At 42.9% G+C, this 26658-nt stretch overlaps 2 protein-coding genes across 2 annotated transcripts; one reads left to right on the top strand and one right to left on the bottom strand.

The window, feature by feature from the left end:
• Positions 1–440: 440 nt before the first annotated feature.
• LOC115321341 lies at positions 441–22354 on the bottom strand. Its single transcript, XM_042292843.1, has 9 exons — positions 22217–22354; positions 15203–15330; positions 14745–14954; positions 12335–12419; positions 10447–10617; positions 8081–8302; positions 3944–4118; positions 2468–2544; positions 441–710 (listed from the first exon to the last, which is right to left on the bottom strand). Exons 1-9 carry the CDS (start codon positions 22352–22354, stop codon positions 441–443), a joined length of 1476 nt encoding a protein of 491 aa, XP_042148777.1.
• An 863-nt stretch (positions 22355–23217) lies between these two features.
• LOC121837259 lies at positions 23218–25396 on the top strand. The gene is made up of 3 exons (XM_042292842.1): positions 23218–23938; positions 24044–25239; positions 25322–25396. The coding sequence occupies exons 1-3, from the start codon at positions 23218–23220 to the stop codon at positions 25394–25396; spliced, it is 1992 nt and encodes a 663-aa protein (XP_042148776.1).
• The last annotated feature ends 1262 nt before the right edge of the window (positions 25397–26658 follow it).

Genomic DNA, 26658 nt, shown 5'->3' with positions numbered 1-26658 from the left:
CTAGAAATTAGTTACCCCTAGAAATATTTTGATATGTAACCGACATCTCTAATACATCGTGGCGCCGCAACAGCTGCAATTCCAGTCTCCTGTTACAACGACGAGCTACTTTTGGTTGTAATCCTGATTAAAATGCAACTCTCAAACTGTATGTACACCAAATTATGCAGTAATAGCATGTTTCTATGTCCTCTGCTGATGCCCTTGAAACCATTAGCTCACAAAATCAGGGCAAAAAAATCTATCCCTGTGTCGGTGATCATCCTGACCCCACAAGGAATGGCGTGGAAATGCTGCATTCTTCATTTCTAACTGCTGCCTCAAAAGTTTATAAATTTAAGTAATTGAGTAGTTTGTTTTTTGTGTTGCAGCATCTGAAAAGTTGTCAGCATCTTTCGAACAACAGGAAAAATTGCCTCGTCTGTCTGCAGGTCTGAAGCTCACAATGAGCTCCAAACCCGAAGTGCAACCATGCCCATTTTTGTATGAGAAACACCAATGGCATGCTCCAGGATGGTGAGCATATTCTTGGCCTCCGGAGTATAGTGAATGCCGAAGGCCCAGAATAGGCTTATTAGCAATGAGAAAGCTTGCTTGAGGCTTGGAACGTCAATGCTCAGTTCTTCGACTTTCGCTGCATACATGGGAGAGGTCAAGACATCTTCCCCAACGTATACAATACATGGGTTCATGTGCTGGGTGCCTGGCTCCTGTAGAAAACGGAAAAGGAATACTGCCATGTATAACATCTAGAAATTCCCTGAACCTATTTGTTTATTCAGAAGCAGACAGGTGAACTTCTACACTAAATTTCCTCCACTAGGGTAACACAATGTTTCCAGGTTCACAAGTTCTCAGACATTATTAAAGGGATACCGAAATGAAACTGCAAGCATAAATGACAAATTAAAAATAAGTGCACTATCTATCTTGAATGACTCTCTATATTTTTCTATCAAGCAGTAATCAAAGTGAGAGATAGGCATCTTGGGACGTTTGTGATGTGAGCACCATGGCCATTGCTAGCCTGGTTGCAAGCAATGTTGAACAGTGGTGGTGGTACCATGCTGCACATGGACAGTTTTGAACACCCATAGGCTAAATAATTCCTCTTAACTTTCCAATTCTCCCACATCTGTACTCACATGAATATTCACACTTGGCTACTTGTTTCTGTGCTGTGGCACTGCTCTGGGCAGATAACTGACAAAATGACCTTCTGGCAATCCTTTAGAAACGTCTGTTAGACATTCTGATACACACTAAAATTTGAGAGGAAGGGTATCTGAGTTCACTATAGCTTCATTACATATTCTGAGCATGTATTAGACATGAGGGTGCGTGACCTGTACGAGTGCTTTGCATTAACTCGGCTCGGCTCGTTTATACAATGTGTAAGGTCATCGACCAGAAAGGACTCCAATCCAATCACACACTTGATGTCCAACAAATGGTGACTGCCAATGTTGCTCAATGGGGTTTTAAAAGGGATTGATGTACTTACTATACTCTGTTTCACAATAGCTTGGCAAATTGTGGAGGCTATAGCCCCCGCGATTCAATAAAAGCGTCGGAGCGAGGCAGTGACACGACGTCACTACAGAGTTTGTATCGCTGCAGCAAATGCGAGGCACGGAGGAACCAACTGTTGTCTGCATGCTAGCCTAAAGTCGTCTGCTGCGAAACCAAACAACTTTGGATGAACGTCCATCACTGTGACAATGCCGTCCACTTGAGTAGTGAGCTCTTCGGGGTCAGTTCACAAGGCAACCATACGCCTAATGTACCCGCGAATCTGTGGCGGGTGTTATAGCTAGGGCGACGTTTTGAGCGGAAGTGGTCGATTACAGGGCTACGATCCTTCAAACTTCAAAAATTGTTCAAAAGCCACGTCGTTCTTTGAAAAGAGTTGATCCGAATTAATTATAAGTATCGTTCAAACGTAACATGTCTTCGTCTATTTCTTCCATGTGATGTGGCCAGATGCAATCGTGCGAGTCCAATTGCAGTTAAGAGATAAAGAAGCCTAGAACTACATTTTGTCGCGGACGGCACCGTTGCTGTGGTAGTAACGAGCCCTCTGTGGCTTCAGTCATGGAGGGTTGTATGTGCCTTGCTCCGACGCCCTTACTGGGGTGCATTTTGGCTGCAACCTTCACAGTTCGCCAAATTATTGTGAAACGGAGTATAGGTTGACACCCAGCATAAGCACAGTTCACTATACTAGTAGTTTTGACCCCAGTCCTTCAGCTGTGCAAAAAAAGAAAAAAACACTAGAGATCACTTGGTCGCTTTGTGTCATGCTGTGTACTATTATATTAGTGCATCCTTTTAGACATTTCTAATTAACAAAGAAAACTATATCTGTCGCCCTGCTGTCTATAATTATTATTTGTATGGAGGTTGACAGCCAGTAATAAAAGCTATTTGCATGAAAACTAAGATGTGCATAATGAGTTGCTCATACCAATTTCTTCAGAATCGAGGTACTTTTTTCATTCATCAGGCATGGCAGCAGGAGCAGGGCGCCATTGCCAAGAAGCGCTTGAGAAAAAGTTAAAAAAATATAGACAGTCACAATACTTCCCTGCAAATAAATGTTAGCATGGCATTACAATCATAATAAATGTTCTCCCTTTAAAAGGGTTGATAACTGGGCTAGTTGGTAGTTAGACATTTGAACGGTATTAGCGCACACGTATGAGGAAGAGAGAAGAGACAGAAAAGAGCGCTACTCACAACTGTTTTTACAAAGATGAAGAAAAGGAATAACCTTGTCAAGATCCCCATAAAGATGAAAAAAGGAAGAAGAGGAAGCAGAAATATAAAACAGGAATATAAAACACAAAGTCGGGTGTTCCCTCGCGCGCACAGGCTTGAGACACTGGTTCTTTGATTAAACACCAAAACCTTTGTTGGCCTTTTCGTTGCCATGGTGCAGGGTGTGTTTGCATCAGTCTTCGCTCACGCAGGGTCACCCTTGTCAGAGGGGAAGACGAACACCTCATCCGTGGTCGGCTGGCGCTGGGTCGTCGTGCCTGATGTCTCGCGGCACCCGTGACTCATGCAAGTTCTGCATTGTCCGTGTGAAAAAGTCTGTTTCCTTGCTTGTTAAGGCTACCGATGCCACACGCTGCAGATTCGCGAGCATGATTATTCTCTGAGAGCCACAGTGGGAGGCCATCCCGCAACACATTGCAAAGAGTGCAATTGCAATCCGCTGTTCGGGGAAACAATAACCCTAGAGAGGCACAAGGATATAGTGACCCGCGAGGTGGTGGTAGCCTTAACAAGCAAGGAAACAGACTTTTTAACACGTACAATGCAGAACTCGCATGGGTCACGGGTGCCACGAGACATCAGGCACGACGACCCAGCGGCAGCCGACCACGGACGAGGTGTTCGTCTTCCCCTCTGACAAGGGTGACCCTGCGTGAGCGAAGACTGATGCAAACACACCCTGCACCACGGCAACGAAAAGGCCAACAAAGGTTTTGGTGTTTAATCAAAGAACCAGTGTCTCAAGCCTGTGCGCGCGAGGGAACACCCGACTTTGTGTTTTATATTCCTGTTTTATATTTCTGCTTCCTCTTCCTCCTTTTTCATCTTTATGGGGATCTTGACGAGGTTCTTCCTTTTCTTCATCTTTGTAAATACAGTTGTGAGTAGCGCTCTTTTCTGTCTCTTCTCTCTTCCTCATACGTGTGCGCTAATACCGTTCAAATGTTCTCCGTATACTTTACATAGCTGTATGTTACTGTTGTAGCCATGGCATCATTTATTTTCTAAAAATTATGATTTCAAAATATCTGCTCATATTGTTGGCCGTAAGACTTGCAGCATAATAATCGCTGGTTTTGTAGGCACTTACAAGCAAATTAGCTACCTCAGAAAGCTTCCAAAAACATGCCAGAGGGGAAAGCAATTTTCTTTTGGCACTTACTTGCACTCTCTTCTTGAGAGCATCCCTTGGAGTACTCCAGAATTTCCTTTGCCTGTCGTTTGGAGGCAGCCTTCATAAGGAAGAGCTTGTAGAGTTCTTCAGTTTTCCTTTCAAGGAACACATCAAGTCCCTCCTCGGCATCTCGACCTGTCAGCCGTCTGAACTCCTGTCGAATCTGTAAATAATAAATTGTGATCAATTTATGAATGAGATGTCAACACTATAATAAAACTGAAAAAAAATCCGATTATGTCACTTGGTCATGATGGTGCCTACTCCTGCCTTTTGCTTTACGAGACAGACCATGTTCTTATTAGCTAATATTTTCGTCTGCATTATACGAGGTGTGATCAGAAAGTTCCGGGACTCATTTTGTAGCAAAAAAAGAGAGGGCAGCACAGTGATGCGTGCTCAGCAGTCAAAGAAAGGGACCTTTGTGTCTCGTTATACCAAAGGGCACCGCTCTGTGAACATTTGCAGCTGCGTTTCACAAGTTTCCGTGACCACGGGCATGGGTACAATAGCTATTTTACTATAGACTACAAACCAGAGCAAGAGCGAACATCAATTTTGCGTCAAACTCGACAAATATAAAGCAGAGACAATCGATATGATTCAGCAGGCTTGTGTGAAAAAGCAGTGAATTTCGCGAAGTTTTTTAAGTGGCACTCACGATTCAGGAATGGCAGAACATCGCTGGAAGACGAAGAGTAGTAGGGCGACTTTATCCGACCTCTCCTTGACTTTGGTGACGTTCTGCCATTCTTGAGGTGCGAGTGCCACTCAAAACACATCGCACACCTCACTTTTTTTTTTACATTAGCTTTCTAAACCATTTTAGACGTCTCTGTTTTATGTTTGCTGAGCTTGACATAAAATTGATGTTCGTTCTTGCTTTGGTTTGCAGTGTATGGAAAGATCGCCATCATGCTCGTGCATGTGGTCAAACAAACTGGTGTAGCGCAGCTCCAAATTTTCACCGAGTGGCGCCCTTTGGTATAATGAGACATAAGGTTCTTTACTTTGACTGCTGCGCACGCATCACTGTACTGCCCTCACTTTCTACGCTACAAAATCAGTCCCGGAACTTTTAGATCACCCTCCGTATTTAACCCATTTACCTTGACTACTGGCTGGGTTGACAATTCTATGTAAATTGCTGAATTGCATGTCAACATTAAATAATATAATTTTCATAGTCTGGAACTCATTCCTCGATCCTTAACAGCCGGGTTTAAGTTTTACTGGCATATGTATACAGTAAACTCTCAATTGAGTGAACGTCGGTTTAACAAATATTTCAAAATAACGAACTTTAAAAAAACTTCCCGGCAGTTTTCCTATGCATTCTGTGCAAAAATGTTTCAGTTCAACGAAAAACAAATTCCGGAATAGCGAGTATTCCAGTTCAACAAACTTGATCGGTGGACCCAGGATTATTTTTGCAATCAGTTCGGCGAAGTTGGGTGCTCTGCAGTGCTGGCATAGCTAATGCCTGCCGCCCCGCTGCCACTGTCTCTACAGCGGCGGCGTATCATCGCGGGTGTTTACAGTGCCGCCGAGGCAGAGCGGCGATGTAATAGACGAAAACAAACCACATGGTGTGTCTGTTCTTTGTCACCACTTCCGTTCGGCCATCTTAGTTTTGGGTAACAACGGCAAGACAGCAGTTTGTGCGCCCACTTTCGTTATGAGTACAACAGAAGCGGCTGTCTGTATCGGACAAGCTCAAAATCCTTCAGCGCCTGGACAACGGTTAAAGGCAAGTGGACGTTGCGAAGGACTACAGGATTCCACCGTCGACGTTGCCAACGATAGTGAAGCAAAAGTCAAAGCTTGAAGGAGCATCCCAACGTGAAACGACTCTGCACGGGATATTTTGAGCCAGTGGACGATGCCGTTGCGGTATGGCTTCGTCACAGCAACAGGCTGTGCCAGAGGAAGTGCAAAAAAAGATACTCTCTGGACAGCTTTGCTACTTCTTGCACATTAAGAGCACCGGTGCAAGTGAAAATTAATTTTTTTTTTCTAAATGAAAAAGCAGCAGGGTAATTGTTATGCACTTTGTATAGTATATTGATATACGTGACTCCATAAATTGCATTTCACACTTTTGACTCGATGTATGTTGTGCCCTATGCCGTTCCATATTCTAGTGAATATATTCAGTTTAGTGAATGTTCCTTGGGTCCCTTGAGGTTTGCTCAAGTGAGAGTTTACTGTACATTCTTTTTTTTTTTTAGTGTTCAAGAGAATTGTACAGCATAGCTAATGCATGAAATTATGCAAAGATCTACCACATGCACTGTAAATCATAGCTGATACTCTTTAGTTATAATTAGGCAGCAGACTTTCGGATTTTCACCGAAAAATGCCAAGAGACATTCTCCACTGTCAGAAATTCAGACTTCTTTAAAACGAAAAAAACCCACTGATTTCCGGAAACTTTTGTTCTAAGCATGTAAGTCACCGACCGATTTTTCGGTGACTTACATGCTTAGAACAAAAGTTCGATAGTTCGGACTTAAAGGAGGAACCATGACTTATCCCAAAGATATAGTGTATATTCACGACCAATGTTTCGGACAGCTTGAAGTACGAAAGTTTGATAATTCGGACAAACTCGTCGCGAGCGATCAGCGGGAAACACCACCGAGAAGTGGCCATTTTGAATTCTATGTTCGCTGCAAATGAATTGGCTTGGTTTGGTTTGGCAGCGCGACATGAGTACTTACTCCTGAGTCCTACCGCTAGCCTTTTTTTTTCCATTTAGCTGCACGTCATCATGATCATCATTATTATTATTATTTTGCTTTGTTTCCTTCCATCCCTTCGTGCCTCCGCCCCACTCTCGCGTCGCCGGTAGCCATTTTGCGTTTGTGGGTTTGCACCTTTCGTCTCGTTTTTCGCATCAGCAGAAAATGAGACTCCGACTCCGAATACCGCCTGCAGCCATTGACAGCAGACATTATGAATGCATTAACATTGCTGTTGAATGTGTACGACGAGAACACGGCGCTCACACAAATGCAAGCAGACATCATCGCAAGCAGGCAAAAGATGAAGCAAGCCACTATTGACGGCTTTTTGAAGCCTGCTTAGGCGTAATAAAGGCAAGCTTTTCATCTACCGAATTTTCGGACTGCTTGTTCGGACCATTTCGGGGCGGGTCCCTTCCGAGTCCGAATAATCAGTCGGCGACTGTATTATTTTCATAAATCCTCCCTCAGACATATGTCATGCACATACTCTTACTGGAATTACTATCCTTAAAGGACAGTGGCATGAAAGTTAACGTCAGCCGGGCAGCCACCACGGATAGTCGCAAAGATTTTGTTCTTTTTAAGCCAGAGCTGGGCAACACTGCTCGAAAGCACACTGGCCGTTGTTACTTGCGTTCCTTGTAACAGAAACATTTTGCTTGAGAACACTTATATTTTTGCTATTACATGAAGCAGAAGGGTAGTGGGAGAACTTCAAGGTTGGTTTTTATTCTGAATATTTAATTAAACATTTTATTCTTAATATTAAAGAAAAAATCAAACTTGAATTGACAGTGATGTCTACTTAAAGTAACCATATTTTGTTCCTTTACACAACAAACACACTTTTAAACTGAGGAAGCACTGTGATAGGATGAGCATGTATGCCAATTCTTTTTCGGTTAAAACCATTGTAGAGTGGAACCGGTTGTTACAGGTGTCATGATGAGTACATTATTTTCCTAACTTGTTATAATGCCTTTGGGCACTGCCAGGTAATCTGTGAAGAAATAATAAAACCAAAGGCTCCAGATGTTTACATTACTTGCAAAGTACCCACACCTTGAACTGGGTTCCAACTCGCTGTCTGTCGTTTGCCAGTGCTGTTGCATTATTGTGAGTGAGAGGCATTATAAGGGTGTCAACAAGATGTCAATTAAACTTAAGCTCTTAGTTTTTACAAGTTTTTTTTTCTGCAGTTGTTTTTGCGAGTAATAATCTTTTTTGGCATTTGCACAAACCAAATTGTCGAAATACAAAATTTTATACATAAAATAAACTCCAAAAAAAAAACGCCTGCAAATATTTTGTTCATCCTTAAACACCAGGAAATCTGTAGCCTAGTTAAACTAAAAGGTTTAGGATGAATACTTGCTTCTTGTGCCCGCGTAAGGGCTGGGTAGCGATCTGTCACAGCAGTCACTGTCAAATTTGCTCCGTTTAACCATGCCCGCCTGGCTTTGTAGGTTCGGTTCATAGCGTCTTCCACTTTCCTTTTGTCCCACACCGTCTTCTTCATCTCTTTCTTCATAAACTCAATCTGCCCGTTGATCGTTTCCTCATCTTCTCCAGGGCCACAGTCTGTAGCCTGAACCATCTGAAATTGTAAAAACAATTTAAAAGCAATGCTTTTCATGTTGTTTTTTTAGATAAAGATTGTATGTTTCATTTTTTGTAACAGTGTTCTTAGGAATAATATAGACCAACTCAACACACTGATGTCACGCCACTGCGGTGGCGCTCCTGTCAGTACTGCGCATGCGCAAACACATTACGTATTCCTCCCGAATTCAGTTGCTGCACAAGCGCAGTGCCCACACTTGGTGTGGGCAAAGCGGGCTTGTTTGTAAACACTCTGTTGGTCTAGAAAGGACCCCCTTCAAGACACCCAACAAACTAACAATTGCCCAACAAGAGATGTGAGGATGACTCACAATGGCAAGCATATGCAAAGCATGCTGTGTTACATCGATTCCGAAACAGTCAGAACATTGCTATGGCATTTTTAAATAATTTCAGGAAAACAATGTCTATATATTTATATATTATTGTTTTGTTCAATGAATAAAAAAGACACAATATCAGGGCACTTTACGAGTTCAATGTTCGACAGCATAAACCTTTTATCCTTCAATAAGCTTGTTCGATTTACGTGCACCTCCTGCACGGGTGCAGAGAAGTGTAGGTGTAGTGTACTTCCGGTATGTGTATTGAGATATGACCGGAAGTACACCGCCCTACAGTTTTCTGCACTAATGCAGCAGGTGCAGGTAAATGGAACGAGCCTAATAATGTGACTGCTCTTCCGAGACCTTGGAGCATCTCATTCTTTTTAGAGGACCATTTTCCTGGTAGTAAAAGACAAAAAAATAAACGCCCAGCAGGGGCAAAAGACGGACATAGACGTTTCAAAAGATCTGTATGTGTCAGTCTTCTGTCCCTAGTATGTTTTCATTCTGTAAATTCTTATTACGTACCTCCTTTGAAGGGGCCGTGCAACAATGATTGGTAGGAGTGTTTCTCACTTTACACAAGCTTCCAGGCACTAGTGGGACCCAAGAATACTCTAACACAACGCCACTTTCCAAAAGAAGCGTCTTCGTCGCAGTGAACTTAGAAAGATAAAAATGGGCGTTTTCTTCCAGCCTCTTTTTCGCGAAACTTGATGGCGAAGTTGCAAGGACAACGCCAACAATGTGATCTCCAGGATTGTGTCACCAAGCTTCGAGATCTTCGCTGTGATGATATTTAGTACAGCTCATACAGTGGACACAAGCACTGCGTCAGCATTCGATTAGGACTCATGACATTCAATGCATCGCGATGCATTTGGGTAGTGACTCATGTCAAATCGCTGTGATGGCGGGAATAGCAGAACTTTTGAACAATGTACGGAACTCAGGCAGCACCCTGTGCTTTTGCAGCCCCAGAGCGTGGCTATGTTAAACACTGGAGGCATTTAATTTGGCTCCAGATCACGTGGCTGCTTTATCTGGTTTTCGCTTTTCTCAAATCTTTTTTTGTGACTGCCATTGTGTGGAGAAAAAAAAACAATGCGTGTTTCATACGTTACAAATATCCAGGAATAATTCTAAACTATACTTATCGAAAGTAAAAAAAAAAAATTTGCATTGCCCTTTTAACAATTCTTTTCTATCCCTAGTTCCCATTTCCTTTCTTGTTTTTTCTGATGAGTGTTATGACTGACTGATAGAACCTGCTTCCATGATTTCTCTTTCTGAGATTTCACTGGGACATGCACAAGAATTTAACAATTCTATAGTAATTGTCACATGCACCATGAACAAATCAGTTTTGTCACATGCACCATGAACAAATAAAAACATTTTTGTTTCTGCTTCTCTTTGACAAAGAAAGTAAACAATACCCCATGAAAGAAATGGGCCTTTCCTTTCCTTGGATGTTACAAGCACACCAGGAGTGTGGGAAGTGTTTAAGAGATGGAGGTGAGGAAGGCGGGATTTCTCTTCCCTTCCTCTGATTATTTTACAAGAAATGTCCTAGGGGTCTTCCCCCCGTCCCCCCTTCTCCCCAGTTTCAATGCCACAGAGTACTCACATAGTGGAACAAGCAAGTAAAAAATTAAACCAATTGCCTCAAGGCTGTTCGACCAGCCTTTTCCGTGGAAATAGAGTGCATTTTTTACAAGGTACTTCAATATTTACATAATTTGGCAGCTCAAACGAAATGTTTCTAACCCTCAACTACTCATGAGCTTACGTTTCTGACTGCCTTCTTCGGCACAGAGTGGCGGTCGCCAGGAAGTTCGACCCTTCGGCTTTGTTGTCGAGCCTTGGCTTTTGCCCTTGCAGAATCCACCTCCATGAGTCCAGCTGGCATCCTTTTGCGAACATTTCGGGCTCGGTTCTTGAAACCTGCGTGCCAGGAGACCTAAAATGTGACATCAGAAAAAGTCTGATTAATGACGTAATTGACAATAGACCTTTCCCAAAATTGAAATGACCCTGGTGGAGAGGTGCGACACGGTGGATTCTGGGAACAGTAGATTGTGAGCGTAGTTTCGTCGTCTCAGTCTCTCATCACAGATCTTTAGCAGTTTTTGTCTTATTTTTCTCAGCTCTCTTTTAACATTTTAATGTGTATTTGGAGTGCCGATGCATTCATGCATTGATCCAAACCAAAAAATATATGGCTTCACCCATAGGCATAGACTATGGGGTGGCATCGGGGCTTGTGCCCCCCCCCCCCCCCCCCCCTGGTGAAATCCAAGCTCTTACCGGCCCGGGCCATGATCCTTACCGAGACGCTGTTTACGTGCAATGTAACGAGCTTCTAGGAGTGGCATGTAAACAAAATAACGCCTACTTTGCTTTTATTGACAAAATACATGGGAAATTAAGTACCAGCGTGCCTTTCGTTAGCTTCAATCTCCAGTTCTGGCAAGCAGTTAAAGCGCACCCCCCCCCCCCCCCTCCCCGGAGAGAACTTCTCAGCCTGCCCCCCCCCCCCCCCCCCCAGGAAAATGGAAAGTCTACGCCGCTGACTTCACCATTCTTCTCAGTGGCCAACTGTCCCAAGTTTGGAGCATGTGCCATGCTACAGGGAGGGATTTATGAAAGTAGACTATTATCTAGCAAGAGTCAATATGTGATGTTTGGGAAAATTGTATCCACTTTGCCTATCTGATGAATTTACTGATTAATTTGATGATTTTACAAACACTGTACTGCCCAGGGGTGTCGAATGATGGCCTGCAGCCTCATATCTACAGAAATGTAATTGATTTTTTACGAAAATTGTCATAAAACAAATAAGTGACTATACTCGAAGACAACTCTTGGCAATGCTGTCAAAAGTATGGGCATGCATGCCATCTTCCCTTTTGAGCGCTGATTAGAGCTGTGCACGCACTCTCCACGTCTCTTCAGAAATGCTAAGAAAAGTTGTCACCGAGTATAGTGCCTGTGAACATTATCAGCAGTTGAGCGTTCCTAAATTTGTTTCCAGCATGCAACCCATGAAATAGGCAATGTACAGTTTTATTTTTGAATATGCTCTGCCATTACAGCCGAACAGTGCCACAGCTGTGACAGCGGTACAACAAACTGAAGTATGGGCTCCTTGTAGTAAGGGCTCCTTGGTGGTGGAGAATATGCTTATACAGATTGTTCATATCACCTCAATTCTATGTGATTTAATTGCTCAACCATATCTGCAACTTAAATAACACCAATCAAATTAAAAAAAATTATAATAAACGTTTGTATTTATACAGCGTAAGGCCAGGCTGCCTTTGATGTATGGCGACACTTCTTCGTACTCTAGATGTGGTATAGCCAGCACAGTATGACTGCTAGCCGGGGTCTTCAACGTGCATCATGCTGTAGCAATATGCGACCCCACACAGGTATAATGCTCATCCGGATCTGCACAGGCAGGGCAGTCATAGGCAGGAAAAGGGAGGGGGAGATTATGGAGCCTTCATGACTTGTATATTTGCAAATTCAATCCCTAAAGCAAAATGAGTTGGACAGCCTCTAAGAGATTGTGAGAAATCTCAGAGTTATCACCTTTGGGTACAATGGCAACCAAAGGTGTCACAGTTAGTTGTTATGGTCAGGTCATTGATGTATAAATGCATACTCACACAGCGAGTTCGTGATTTATCCATCAGTTGCGGGTACCTCCTGACGAGTTCTTGGGCAGCTGTAAGGTAGTGTTCACCAGGGTACCTAGGAGATATTTCAGGTGAGAAGCATTTGAGCGATTGGTTACTTACAAATGAGACTGACAATTGGCATCATTTATTTTAGGCAGATCTTAACTGTCATTATGGGCACAGATATAATTAAGCCATAAATTAATACGTTGATTGTACAATTAAAATATTGCATCCTGTCTTCAATTTCTTAACTTAATTTCTTGCAGACATGGGACACTAACTTGAGAAATGTGAAAAATACACTCAATGTACACAATAAAGTATTAATAGAGGAAAGTGTCAGAATACAAAGATACAAAAAGAGACAGAGATATAGTAGCTGGATTATCTGCTATGGTTTCAAACTTCTTCCTCTTTGTGCACCTTGACTACCGTAATTTCCGGTGTATAAGTTGTGGTTTTTTCCAAACATTTTTCTTGGTGCGTCTCATACAACAATGCAACTTACACGAGTTTTTAGGTTTCTTTTTTCACGGTCCGACGCCATTTTTTTAATGCGCCGATCGCCATTTTTTGTAGAGCACCGTAACTACGTAGTCATAGGTGGTGTTGCCCCCTCCAGGAGGCACTGCTGTCACCGCACTCTTCTACACTTTTCATAACTGACTCAGAAAGCGAGAAATTTTAAGGTTTCCCCAGAGCGGCTCAATTTGGATATGCAATGGAGTGAGAATAAAGCTTTTACAGCATGTTATCGATGTTGCCTAATTCAGCCATGGCATTCTTTTGCTTCATTCAGTATTCTTTTGCTTCATTCAGTCCAATAACACTGTAAGGTAAGTGGGCTGGCATACACGCATTACAGACTATTTTCTCATGTCTCTCTTAGTTTCCGTTTGATCACCAGTTTCTTTTTGCCATGCTCCATCCATGTTGCTACATGTAACAGAAATAATTGTGCCTAGCCGATCTCTTAGAGGTACCGAAAAAAAGTATGTCAAGGTTTCCCTTTCTGCCTGCGCAGAAAGCCTAGGCCGAGTCCCGTCGTCTCCGGGACTTGGCCTAGGCTAGGCTTAGTGTTCCAAAGCTTGGTTCACTAGTGTCTAGCTCGTTAAAATTTTGTTCGCTCGGCACGAGTTACCTCGAATAAAACTGACTACCATCTTTTTTTGAGCATTTTACGTCTTTTTGCTGACAAACACTTGACTGCCCCCGCCAGACAGCTCCGTGCTGTGGGCATTTCTTGCGAGTCAAAAAGTAAATGTTGCACATCAAACGGTACATGCGATCTAGCCGATTGTGCAAAACTCTGATTTTGCGATACCGATGCACGTAAACTAAATAACTCATCGCTTGAACCGTGCGAAGAGGTGTGACTTATAGTCCGGCAAATACGGTATGTGCTTCTTTTTCTTCTTCTAAGAGATAAATAGACAAAATTTAGTTTGAAATGGACCCACATTTCAGTGAAACGTAAAACACCGCAAATATATATATTTTTTTTCATGTTTAGCTTGATAAAAGGCACGCTGACATGCATTGCTTTGTTTTCTTCGATGGCCATAGTTCCAAGCATTTCTCATGTAGTCTAGCTGGTAGTTCAGTTATAACACTATTTTTCTATCGGTAATTTCACATTTTTTTTCTTATTTGTTTAAGCTGGCCCTATCCTAGTATCGTGCACCAACTAGCTCAGCTCATAGCACATTAATCGAAAATTCCCTGAGCAGCAGTGCAACACCTGCTAGGAGATTTTGGCTCTATTTGTCTTGAAGCAGCCTCATGCTGTATAAACCAGAACATGTAATTTCTTTCTTTTTTTTCTTTTGAAGTATTTTTTAAAGAAGAAAGGAAGATTAATATGCTAATGATAGCAAAGGGTGGAGCTTAAATCACAAACGTTTCCCCTCTTCTAATGTTTGAGTTCGCAGTTTCGACTGTGGTGATGCCACATTCATCAAAGGAAACTCACTAGCAAAAAAATACTGAGCCTTCACCCCAAATTAAAACTGAACTACCAGAATTGATCACGCAGAAATTGTTCACGTCTATCAGGATACACATCAGAAAGAGCAGCATTTATGGGACTCAGGATATGGGTAGTGCATATAAAAGACATATGTTATGTCTTTTATATGCACTGTTATGTCTTTTATATGCAGGGTCTTACATATGACATATATGACATATGTAAGACCCTGCAAAAAGTGGAGACATGACTGCACATCTGTTGCAAATGCCTTGAACTAATGTTCCACATGAAAACGCCAGATTGCCCAAGGCAATCTGGCGTTTGGCAAGTGTGCCCTCCCAATGCCTCATCATGACTGCTAGCTGGAAAATAATTAAATATTAAACAATGGAGAACTAATGTTAAATACAGTTTGATACTCACATAGTCTCTATACATAAAGATGAGACAATCTGTCTGATGATGTTCCTCCTCAAATCCGGCATCACCTTGCCTACTTCCGTCTTTTCAATTTCCTGAGCAATGTTGATCGGGAAGTCAGGAAACTTGTACCATAGTGGTCCAGGTGCTGATTGTACGGATACAGGGCTCGGAACAGCAGGACTCTCCGGGCTCAATGCGAAATCAGGATCGCTGCAGTGGAGAAGTATTCTGTCCTTAGTCTTTCCACCAGAAGAAAGTTTCTTAAGAATGTACAAAAAGCAGTGTCATCAATTTCTGTCATGACAAAATCAAAGATGCTAGGGCTCTGTCCCGGTTATGAAGCAAATTATACAAATGCAGTAATGTCATCGTCATCCTCTTATACGTGCTGAAAGTGAAAGTGTTTACACGCTCAACACAACAAGCAAATAGATCAAGTGTGCCATAAATGTACTAACAGCTCCAAGGGTGCACTTCTGGCGGATAGGTCCAGGAATGGGTTTTCGACCAGTCTTATAATGTCACCGTTCGTGACAACAGTTGCGTCATCAATATCAAAGAACTCATTGAGTGCTTTGTCCTTCACCTGAAACAAATATTAAATATAAATCAGCTTAGCTGCACGTGAAAAGGTAAGTTAATACCGAGTGTTTCTACAATGACTTTAAAAATCTCAAAAAATACCATAAAACACCGAGCAAGTGCCAACTCAAACTTTGAAGATAATCAAGAAAAAATAGGGGATGGGCGCATGTGAGGTCATCAATTTTACATATATATATATATGTACTGTGCACATTTTTTTAGATGTTTAAAGTTTTGGGAGTGGGCGCTTAGTGCGGAATGGGCAGATGCATGGTATTCTATGTTATGCTGTTTGGGATAAAAAGAAACTCTTTTTGAAAACAAATTGTCGACTAAGCACGGTAGATGCCTGGGATTGCAGAAACATACTAAATATCTACCGAATTAATTTGTAAATTAGTGCAGTTTGGTGGGCAGTATGAATTGCAAGTTTGATGATGCAGACAATGATCCCATATTCATTTCTAAACCGGAAAAATTCCTTCTCACAAGGATTGCAGCGCGACAAAATCTCTAGCTGTTTTTCTGCAGGAAACCGAAACAGTGAATGAGAAGCACAGGGAATTATGTGCAAAGAAAACTTCCGCTGTTGACGAGTTGAAACGTCACCTAATTACGGCACGTGGTTCAAATTTTCTGCATTATTTTTCTCTCCAGCTCGGCATCTCGCGGCCACTTGCATTGGCCGCATCACTCCATATAAGAGAGATAGACCTGCACAGATTTTCATTTCAAGTAGCAGTTCCATTTTTTTTTCTTAACACAGAATGTGTTTTATGGAGCATTTCCTAGAAGAAAATTGCATGAACAGGTATCATAATAGCAGTCATAGCGAGCGTCTTGAATACATGATGGAGGCATTAGAGATGTTAAGCTTTCATATAAAGATTGAGCCTCGGCGAGGCTCGAAGCTAGGTCGGTGCGGCGGCCAGTTGGATATCATAGTCACACAGCTGGCCTTGAGTTATTAATAATTTTGATTTAAAAGCAAATGCGCCAGTGAGAGCAGCATGTTTTGGGTAAAAATAATAACTAAAACAAATAAAAATACACAACAACAAATATAAAAAAGATTAAAAAATAATATACAATAAAATTCCGATAACATAAAAATAAAATCACAAAAATAATGTAATGCAATAAAATATATCAGAATAAAAACAAAATAACACTAAAATAAAAAAAAATATATATATATTTCAAAACAAATATATATATATATATATGGGTGGTTTCATCTCAAATCGTGCAGGCAAAGAGGGTCGAATTTTTAATTTCGATGAAAAAAATATATGTTATGGCGCCGTTTCTAAAACCGCAGTCGACACAAACCGCAAGTTCGTCCGATTTTTTGTTCTCGACTTATGAATTTTTAAAGAGGCCGCGGCGAAAAGCAGTGTTTTTCACACCCGTCGTGGGTCGGATGTTTCGCTTGATCTCCCGCCATGGATTTTCAGTCCACATTATATTAACTTTTTTCAAGCACTCTGTGGACACATTTAAAAGGCTCCAATACCATGAAATAATTTTAGGCCTTTTTCTTTTCTTCTGTAAAAATGTCAAAAACGCCTCCTCGGTCAATTGTTGACGAACTTTGACAATTAATTACTGGCGATCTACTTGGGTTACACCGATATTTTTTATGTCTACGGAGAGCCCAAAACACGCTCTTTATATTTATTATAAAATTCCTTGGCTGTATAAAATATTCTTTGCGGTACGTTTACGTTAATATTATGCAAAAACCAAAAAGTACCATTTTTGAAACTGATTTTCTCAAAAAACCCATTTTTTATTTTTTTTATTTTTTGTTCAAATGTAGATATCATAGTTGTCTACACAAAAATTAAGCCTAGAAAGTGTATATTTTGTTTGCATCTTTTATATTTAGTCCTCAGTATCGGAAAAAGACGTCTTTGTTTTGCAAGACCTAAGTCAGACATAGCGACCCATGCGTCTCTATGAATTGTGAAAAAGTTTTCTTGAATTTTCTTCTGCATTTTGTAATCAATTATAAACGGATTTTGTGGTATTGAATATTTATGTATGTTTTGATAAGAGCGGGAACCATGAGATACATATCTAACCAAATCAGCAGGCTTAGTAGACTTTCAATAACCAAAAGGCACACACGTTGTATTGTTTCGATTTATAAACCTTTCAAAGTAAACTAGCACGACTAGCTATTAGCTGTCATATTACTAAGACAAAGAAAGTCACCACATCGTCGATATATTATATACAATTCTTTACGAAACCAAACACTGGGGCTTGTTTATCGCACATCGCACAGGTCACCAGGGAATGTCCTTTCACTTCCGTAATACACAAAAGTGGTGACACGGAAACGGTCCATAACACACAGAGAGTGTGTCACGGAGAGGGGTAGGAAATAAAAATAAATAAATAGGAATAAAATTGCCCAACTCCGATCTTAACGAAAATTGCGTTAAAAAAAAAATATAAAGTATTTAGGTTTGAGCGGTGGCAAGGCGATAGGTCCACGCCTGGTGGAGAGTCAGACAAAGAAGTCGACGGCACGTAAAGGTAAAACAAAAACAAAAAAAAATCAATAATTTAATAAAGACGGGAAAACTCAGCCGCACATGGCAAGAACAAAAACCAACTCCCCCGGGCATTCCCTAAACGGGACGCAACCAAATGCGTGCGAACACGCTCTCTACATCACCGCCAGGCCGCTACGCCATGACGAAATAAACCCAACAACTGAACAGTGCTAACAAACAGTTAGTAAGAAAACATTGAAAAAAAAAAAAACGTTTAGAAAAAACCGCACCCGAGAAACAAAGTTCAGCGGGGCGAAGAAACCAGGGTATCGGAACAAAACGAAAACCAAAAACGAAAAACGAAAAAAACGATATTTTTGGGCGGAACGGAAACGTAATCGAAACATTATTTATTATTTTGTTCCGGAGTGAAACCGAAAAATTTTCTTATCGGTTTTCGGTTCAAGGGAAAATATCAGGTATTTCAGTAATTCGTTTCACGCAGCGAAGAGACAGCCGTTGGTTTGTACAATAATTAAAGAGAAGACAAGCAAGCCATCGCTCCCGCGTCTAAACTTTGGGCGAACAAGCATAGCAAAAACAAAGACAAAAAATACGAGAAAAAAAAAAACATGACGCAAGGCACCATTGCTTCCCACCAATGAGAGCGCGGTGGCGCGACGCTTCCACACGCTCGCAATGCTCTCCTTGGCTCTTGCACCCTCTTCCTCCATGCTTTCTTCTGACGACACAGACAGACAACAGATCACGGCAAGTGCGGGAAGTTTGTGACCCGGCGTTGTAGAAGTCTATCTTTTGTTTTTCTACGGATACGGCAGTCTTAGACTCTGTTGCAAAACTGTACTTCATCCCTATGGGCCTTCAGGGCCTTCTCGGCGCTGAAATTTATTTTATCGGACCAGAGGTCTTGCCTTTCACCGAGCACACTTGATGACGTGCTGCTTCTGAGATCATGTTCGGTGCCTTGATCATGATGTCATTCTCAAGGCAATGAACATGATCTCAGAAGCAATGTCGTTTCCGCGGATTCCTCTAGAGCGCCTGAATTATCTATTTTTGTGTAAAAATAAATGTTACGTTCCTTTTAATTTTTGTTGCGATTTTTTTTCATAGAAAGAAACCGTTACGAACCGTTACGGAGCATTTATTATTCGTTCCGGAGCGGAAACGGAACGGAACTGTTTTGTACGGAACGAAAATGAAAACGGAACGAAAAACATTTCGTTCCAACACCCTGGAAGAAACACACACGAGTCGGCCCCACGACATTGAAGTCTGGCAGGATGACGGCGTCCAGATGATGCTCGAATCTGTTTCTCCCTCTATTACGCACATCCACGACGGCTCTGCGGAACTGTAGCTGTACGAAAGAATGTGACGAATAGATTCGAGCAGGCGATGCGCGAGAAGGTAACCGAGACTATGCTTCAAGCTTCATATCGGGAGAGGAGCTTTCGAGGTAGTTTCTGCAGTTACTCAAACTTTCTCTTTCCCCTTCCCTTTTTTAAAAGAACACGTCAGCCGGCGCTAACGTTTCATCTTGGGAGAAGCCCACTCTTCACAAACGGTTATAGTTGACAAGGAGGCTGACTTCGACCCAACTAGTCTCCGGGCAGAATACAACCAACACGCTCGTTTTAATGTCTGTCTCCGGGCTTTGCTGTTTCCAAAAGAGATAACCCTTTATAAGGACAGAGCGAGCGGGTTGGTGGGGATAATTAAACTTAAACACTCCCTTCTCGTTTTCTTCCTCAAGTTTAATAGATAACCCTTCGGTGCTATCGGATCTCCCCGGAGAGAGAGAGAGAGCACGGCCGTTTCAAGGTAAGGATAGGGAGCTCGAAGCTCGGGCAAACAGGCGGTATCGTTTCACGCATGCACGGATGGCTGGTTTGAAATTTCCCCACATCCCTAACGAAACCGGCCCATCTTCGTGTGTGCGTCTGCGGGATTTCTGTCCCGCGCCGCCGGTTTTAGCGCGCACGCGGCGTTGTTTTGGCTGGCAGAACAGTTGTTGACCGTCGACATTGTAAGGCCGTGGTGTCCTCACCTTTTCAGGCAACGATTCCTTTGCTTTCCCTTGTGCAATACTCTGACTGACTCCTCCTGGGTGGATGTCACTGTTCGCCGCGTCAACGACACAATCGTACCATTTCACTCCTCGTGACACAGGGTGCGCTGCACGCTTTCCTCTCACGGGCCGTCCCATCTAACACAACGAGCGCGAAAAGTCGTGGTCATCTGCTGGCTCCGAAAGGGCGGGACGTTCATGCAGGCCAATGAGAGCCCCGAATCAATAAGACGTCTGCCGACTGCTACACGTTAAAAATTTACGACACCTGCTGGTCTGTTAAGAAGTGTTGCTTTCTCTTTTTGGAACTCCTCCGATGTAGCTTGCCGCGTATATTAAAATTTAAATAATCAATAAATATATCAGGGTGGAAATACTGTATTTCATTTTGATGTGGGAACGTTGAAAAAAAAGAAAAAAACTATTTCCAAGCTTGTGAAGACGCGCAATTCGCAAGTCCATTTCGAGCCGTAAAAACACGTTTTTGTACGATATTGATGCTTAAATGTAGAACATACAAACAAAATATACACTTTCTAGGCTTGATTTTCGTGTAGACAACTATCATATCTACATTTGAACAAAAAATAAAAAAATAAAAAAATGGGTTTTTTGAGAAAATCAATTTCAAAAATGGCACTTTTTGGTTTTTGCATAATATTAACGTAAACGTACCGCAAAGGATATTTTATACAACCAAATCATTTTATAATAAAAATAAAGAGCGTGTTTTGGGTCTCCGTGGACATAAAAAATATTGGTGTAACCCAAGTAGATCGCCAGTAATTAATTGTCAAAGTTCGTCAACAATTGACCCAGGAGGCGTTTTTGACATTTTTACAGGAAAAAAGAAAAAGGCCTAAAATTATTTCATGGTATTGGAGCCTTTTAAATGTGTCCACAGAGTGCTTGAAAAAAGTTAATATAATGTGGACTGCAAATCCATGGCGGGAGATCAAGCGAAACATCCGACCCACGACGGGTGTGAAAAACACTGCTTTTCGCCGCGGCCTCTTTAAAAATTCATAAGTTGAGAACAAAAAATCGGACGAACTTGCGGTTTGTGTCGACTGCGGTTTTAAAAACGGCGCCATAACATATATTTTTTTCATCGAAATTAAAAATTCGACCCTTTTTGCCTGCACGATTTGAGATGAAACCACCCATATATATATAAAAAGATTGAAACACATTGCGCGAATGATGCACAGAGTGGTTCGTGCGGGACATTCCGTGCTCCATGGTCTTCAACATTAGCAAATTTTTTTTTTTTTTTTTTTTTTTATGAGTGATGCGGCAAAAAGCGCGTGCTGCGTGCCGAGGTCGACGGTAAAATGACGTAGACGTTTTGAACTGCGCGTCGAAGATTAGGTGACGTCACAACACGTCACCAGCTGAAGGTACCGTTGCACGTGATTTCCTGCGCTTCTCGTGTTGTTTCGGTTTCCTTCGGAAAAAGCTCGCGATTTTCTCACGCTACAGTTTTTGAAAACTTCTGTTTTAAAAACGGATATGGGGTCATTCTGTCTGCGGCATCAAACTCGCAGTGGCTACCAAACTGCGCCGATTAAAAAAGAATGTTTTTATTTTTTTAATTGGTTTGTTAATTAGTATATTTTCTCGGAATACGGACGCCCACAGCGGCTGTCAATTTGTTCCCAGAAAGAGGTTCTGTCTATCCCGTACAACATTATTTAGGAACTTTTTTTTTAAGTCGATCTTTATTGGAACACCCGCGGCATATCACATCTAATGTAATAAACTTTTTTTTTAAAGGTTTGTAGACATGTAGGGCAATGGGCTTAGTTAACTTGCTTCAATGAAAAACAATTATTAAAAAAAAGGGGGGGGGGGCAGGCCGTAAGCGGCCAGTAATAACCAAACTTACTGTTAAACCACACCAATTTTTAAATAAATGTTGGCCTTATTCGACGCAGCCTAATCAGAGATGTGTAGACTCAACCTGTCATCAAAACAAAACAAAACCTACTCGAAAAAGAAATTCTACACGGGGAGACGTGGCTTTTTTTTTTATTGGAAGCACTGGAGAATGTGCATCGGTGCCCGATCGGCTCGCAATTACTCGCCACCCGCTCCTGCAGCGACCACCGACATCTTTTCAGAGCGGGTGTTTCGCTCCAGAGGGTCACCGATAGCCTAAATTCTTCATGAATGACGCGGAACAGAATTCATTTTATCGAAATCGAAAACCTCTGTGACCTAATCTTGAAAGCCGCTCTCGCGCCTCTGCAAGTACCACACAAAACGTGTGCGCGCATATCACTCACCTGTATCAACATGTTGTCCACGACATCTTTAAAGGGGCTTGTGAGAAGGGCCGTTCTCACATCCGCCGCAGCCTTCTCGCCGCCTACAACCAGCTTTTTGCAGGACTCCTTGTACTTCACTATACAAGTAACGCTCATTTTTTCTCAGCTCTAGAGCAGCGATTTCCTGCTGTGCGTACAGAACAAGATGTGGAGGCGAAACTAAAACGCTCGCAGGCAAGCCCGGGCGATGGGGAAATCCGGTGCCCCTGCTTGGCTATTGGTCCGGTGGGCACGTAGCTCCCAAAGCTGCCTCAGTTGGTTACACTTTCAGGCCTGTACCTTTGGCAAGACTGCGCGCAGCTATACTTTGTTCCTCTACGATGGATCGCAAAGGACGCTACGAACCACTAGAGCCAGTCCATAGCTCGGAGAATGTCACGTGTGCTCTTGGGGGAGGGGGAGTGACGCCAGAACAGAGAAGTCACATGACATGCCACGTGCTATGAATTGGCTCGGGTAGCTCGTAGTGTTCATCGCGCTAAATCCTAGGGTTTACGCGATAGAGAGGGGAGCCCAATAACTAGGTAAACAGCCGACTCGTATACAAAGGATGCCGCTTCGGAGATATGCTTCGTACAATAAGAGATGCCGCTTCGGAGATTGTCTTCGGGTTCTATCAGAACCAGCCATCTTCACGTGTGCTTCAACGCGCGTTCAGGGTGGTCGGTTATGGTGCGTCGCGTCAACACCACATTCGCGCACTTTTACCACACGCAGAGTTCACTGCTCTGTTTGCTCTAAAAAGCCGTCTGCTGCTTCCGAAAGAGTAGGACGTTGAATAGGCCAATCAGGGGCCCCGAACTCGCGAGAAATGCTAGCACGAGAGATGCTGTCGTCTTTTTAAAAAGAAAAACACAGAAAAACGTGGAGTTTCCATTTCTCTTTTGGCGTGATGTGATCGAAGCAAGCAAGCAAAACTTTGTCAGAACACTTAACGCCGGTTAAGAGGCGGTTACAACATGGAGAAAATTCACTTCTTTCAGTGCCCCCGTTGCACATTTTTTTATCACAAATTGACTGTGATCGTTTGTCATCTCGGGGTCGTGCACAGTGGAGAGCACAACTTCCTTGTCACATGTGCTGTGGACAGTTGTGGAAAGTCATACAGGCACGTCGAGTCGTACAGAAAACATCTATACCGGAAGCACAAGGATGCCATTTCGCCACCTGAACCTCCGCAACTAGAAAGCCCCATTGAGTGTGAAAGTGCACAGGATGACCCAGTTCTCCCAGATGAAAGTGCGCAGGACGACCCAGTTCTCCCAGATGAAAGTGCGCAGGATGACCCAGTTCTCCCAGGTGGAAGTCGTGACAATCCACCAACCACCAGCACCACCAAGCCTCAGACATTTGAAGAGTTTCTTTCCACCATGACCAAGACTGTCTGCATGTGTTTCTTTAAGTTGACAGAAGAGCGCAAGGTGCCTCACAGTGCAGCAGACTTGGTGTTTGCAGACATGCGGTTCATGCTTCAGGTTGTATTAGAACAATTTGCTGGACAGGTTAAACAGGCCTTGCCATTCAGTTACGACGCACTGCCCAGAGAACTAGCAACTCTACTTGATTGCACCTTTGTTGAACAGATTTTCAGCTGTGTCAGGTCAAAGCATGCACGAGAGCAGTTCGCAAGAAACATGTTTCCCTTTGTGAGTCCAGATGAAGTGAGAGTCGGAGATGAAGGTGACACATTTTAATATGTATCGATTGGAAAAGTGCTTACAAATATCCTCCAGTTGAAGGCAGCTCCAGAACTCTTAATTGATGAGCATGTCCCCACTTTGACAGACGATGGGTACGAGACCTATAAAGACTTCAGGGATGGATCCGTGTATGAGAGGTTACGAGATGTTGTGACAGACGCATCTGTAATGACGCTCTTTGTGCTACTGTACATGGACGAGGTGGAAATTGCCAACCCCCTCGGGGCCAAACGTGGAGTCCACAAGCTGACAACAGTGTATTTCACACTGCTAAACATCCACCCACGGTACAGATCAAGGCTCAGGTCTGTCTACTTAGTCATTCTAGCAAAATTTAAGGATGTCGAAAAACATGGGCTTTGTGCCATCCTGAAACCACTACTTGATGATTTGGAAGAACTCAGCAGCACTGGCCTCACTGCAGCTATAAATGGTGTTCCACAAAATGTGAAGGTCATTGTGATGGCAGTGTGTGGCGACAATCTCTCCCAACATAAGTTAGGAGGGTTTTCGGCGTGTTTTTCGCAAGGGCGTGTATGCCGCTACAGCATGGTGACAAGTCGCGACCTTCGTACCGTGACAAGTGAAGAGCACTGCCAAATAAGGACAAGAGATAACCACAACAGCCACTTAGCTGCAGTTAAGATAAACCCTCAGGTCAATTGCAAGCTGTATGGTGTTGTCGGCCCATCCCCAATATCACAGTTGACCTATTTTGATGTCACGATGCAAATGGCCCCTGACGTCATGCACGATCTTTTTGAAGGTGCGCTTGCATTCATCATTAAGCATGTCACAAAAGGTCTAATGGACGAAGGCACACTGAGCCTGGAGGATCTGAAGAGAGTGGAGACTTTTCCTTACGGGTTCAATGACAGGAAAAACCGTCCAGAACCACTGACAGCTGCATTTATTCAGGGTGGAGCAAGCCTCAAGGGTACGGCCTCTCAAAAACGGTGCCTGTTCAGACTCTATCCCCTGATATTCGGAACATCCATTCCGGAAGGAAACAGACACTGGAATGTGCTCCTCCAGCTGCACGGCATTGTTGATTTGGTGCTCTCTGAAGAGATTCCCGAGGACTGGCTTGCATACCTCGAAGTTCTAGTGGAAGACTTCATCCAAGCATTCACAGAGATGTACCCTGAGGCAAGGATCCTCCCAAAAATCCACTACATTGTGCACTACGCAAGGATGACAGCTGCCCTTGGACCTTTGCGCCAATACTGGTGCCTTCGCTTTGAAGCAAAGCATCAGTATTTTAAAGCCATGGCTTCAAAGGTAAAAAATTTCAGAAACATCTGCAAGACGCTTGCATCACGGCACCAGTTGCTGCAGAGCTTTGAAATGAATTCCCTTGAAGCAAAATCAAGTCCAAGAATGCTGCGTGCAAGAGAGGTCAACAGAGATAATTTGCCAGCTGCTGCTCAAAGCTTGAAGCACAAAGTGAGCCTCTTGGAAGCGAAAAGTGTTTCTCTAGATGCAGGAGATTACAGAGAACACGACATTCTCGTGGTAGTGAAAGGAGAGCTCCCCACATTTGCACAGATCCGCAACATTTATGTGTCTCATAATGATGTGTTTTTGTTACTTGAAATGCTTGCAACCGACTGCTTTCAGCAACATGTGCGTGCCTACAAGGTGGCCCATACAGGACTGCTTCAACTCTCAGAATGTGGTCCCGAACTCGAGGTATCACATCAGCACCTCGACGTGTACAGTGATGGACTTGTATGTTGTCGTCATGACATCTTGTTTTAAACAGCCGAAATCTGTTCAACTTGTGTATATGCTTACATAATTAGTTTGAGTTTCATACTAATAAAACTGCTTTCTTAATAGTATATCTCGACAATGTCTGCATTAAAACGAGTGCCGCTAAAAAAAAACTTCTCTGAACCACGGCTAAGTAAACTGAGGCAGAGCCGTATATGGGGAAAGTTTGGTCAGTCTATGATCTTGCCGCCGTAACGTCCCCCTCCCGAGTGAGCCAATCAGCTCGCGGCGCGGAGCGAGAGGCGTGAGCGCATGCGCGTGGACCCCAGCCGAGTGGGGAGGGCCGCCATTTTCATTCATTCGCCCGGCGGAAGCATGGGATCGACATCTAAATTTTGATTCTTTCCTTTTATTTGGCAGGCTCTGGCAAGAAAATGATGCAGTGTTATTCCTTCGTGGCTTAAAAAGCAAACGAATTGAGCTTCTGCATGTCTGAACGTAAACTTGGATTCAGGCAAAAAAAGAAATAAGCCCGTAGCAGATGACGCGTAGCCTCCACAGTGCTCCGAGCCAATAGCGTTGCGTCAAAATGGTGGTCGTCTCCTCTTTGTTCCCTTCTTTCTCTTTCGCTCCTTTGCACTCTCCTCCTTCTCCTTCACTTTTCTCCTCTCCACTGCCTTCGTCGCCACAACCACTGGCCAGACTCTCCCAATATACGGCTCTGAACTGAGGCACGCGGACCGGTTATGACAGCCAAGGGGAAATAGATGCAGCCCACCATGCCTTGAAAACTTTTAGACACCCTCGGTTTGTGATAAACCATTTTAACTGCTGTGTCAGTCTTAAAAGCAAGTTTTCAGCATGAATGGAGAGTTTACAAAAAATTCAACTGCTCTCCTCCCTTCACACAAATGCCTGTTTAAAAAAAAAAAAAATGTTGTATGCAGCACATAGACTATGACAGTCTATTACCGCAAAATCGCG

Source organism: Ixodes scapularis, unplaced genomic scaffold, assembly GCF_016920785.2.
Source record: "Ixodes scapularis isolate PalLabHiFi unplaced genomic scaffold, ASM1692078v2 PGA_scaffold3__209_contigs__length_174095766, whole genome shotgun sequence".
Lineage (NCBI taxonomy): Eukaryota > Metazoa > Arthropoda > Arachnida > Ixodida > Ixodidae > Ixodes > Ixodes scapularis.
The sequence above is the reverse complement of the archived record's forward strand: the minus strand, read 5'-3'. Positions and strand labels throughout refer to the sequence as shown.

Excerpts from the sequence above, each read along its gene's own strand:
- LOC115321341 (XM_042292843.1), bottom strand. The coding sequence starts at position 22,354 with ATGAGCGTTACTTGTATAGTGAAGTACAAGGAGTCCTGCAAAAAGCTG. Across the intron at positions 14,955-15,202 it reads AGAAGTGCACCCTTGGAGCT|CGATCCTGATTTCGCATTGA; the intron begins GTTAGTACATTT and ends TCTCCACTGCAG. Across the intron at positions 4,119-8,080 it reads CCCTTACGCGGGCACAAGAA|ATTCGACAGGAGTTCAGACG; the intron begins GCAAGTATTCAT and ends TATTATTTACAG.
- LOC121837259 (XM_042292842.1), top strand. The coding sequence starts at position 23,218 with ATGGAGAAAATTCACTTCTTTCAGTGCCCCCGTTGCACATTTTTTTAT. Across the intron at positions 23,939-24,043 it reads AGTGAGAGTCGGAGATGAAG|ACGATGGGTACGAGACCTAT; the intron begins GTGACACATTTT and ends CCACTTTGACAG. Across the intron at positions 25,240-25,321 it reads TTAAAGCCATGGCTTCAAAG|CAAAATCAAGTCCAAGAATG; the intron begins GTAAAAAATTTC and ends ATTCCCTTGAAG.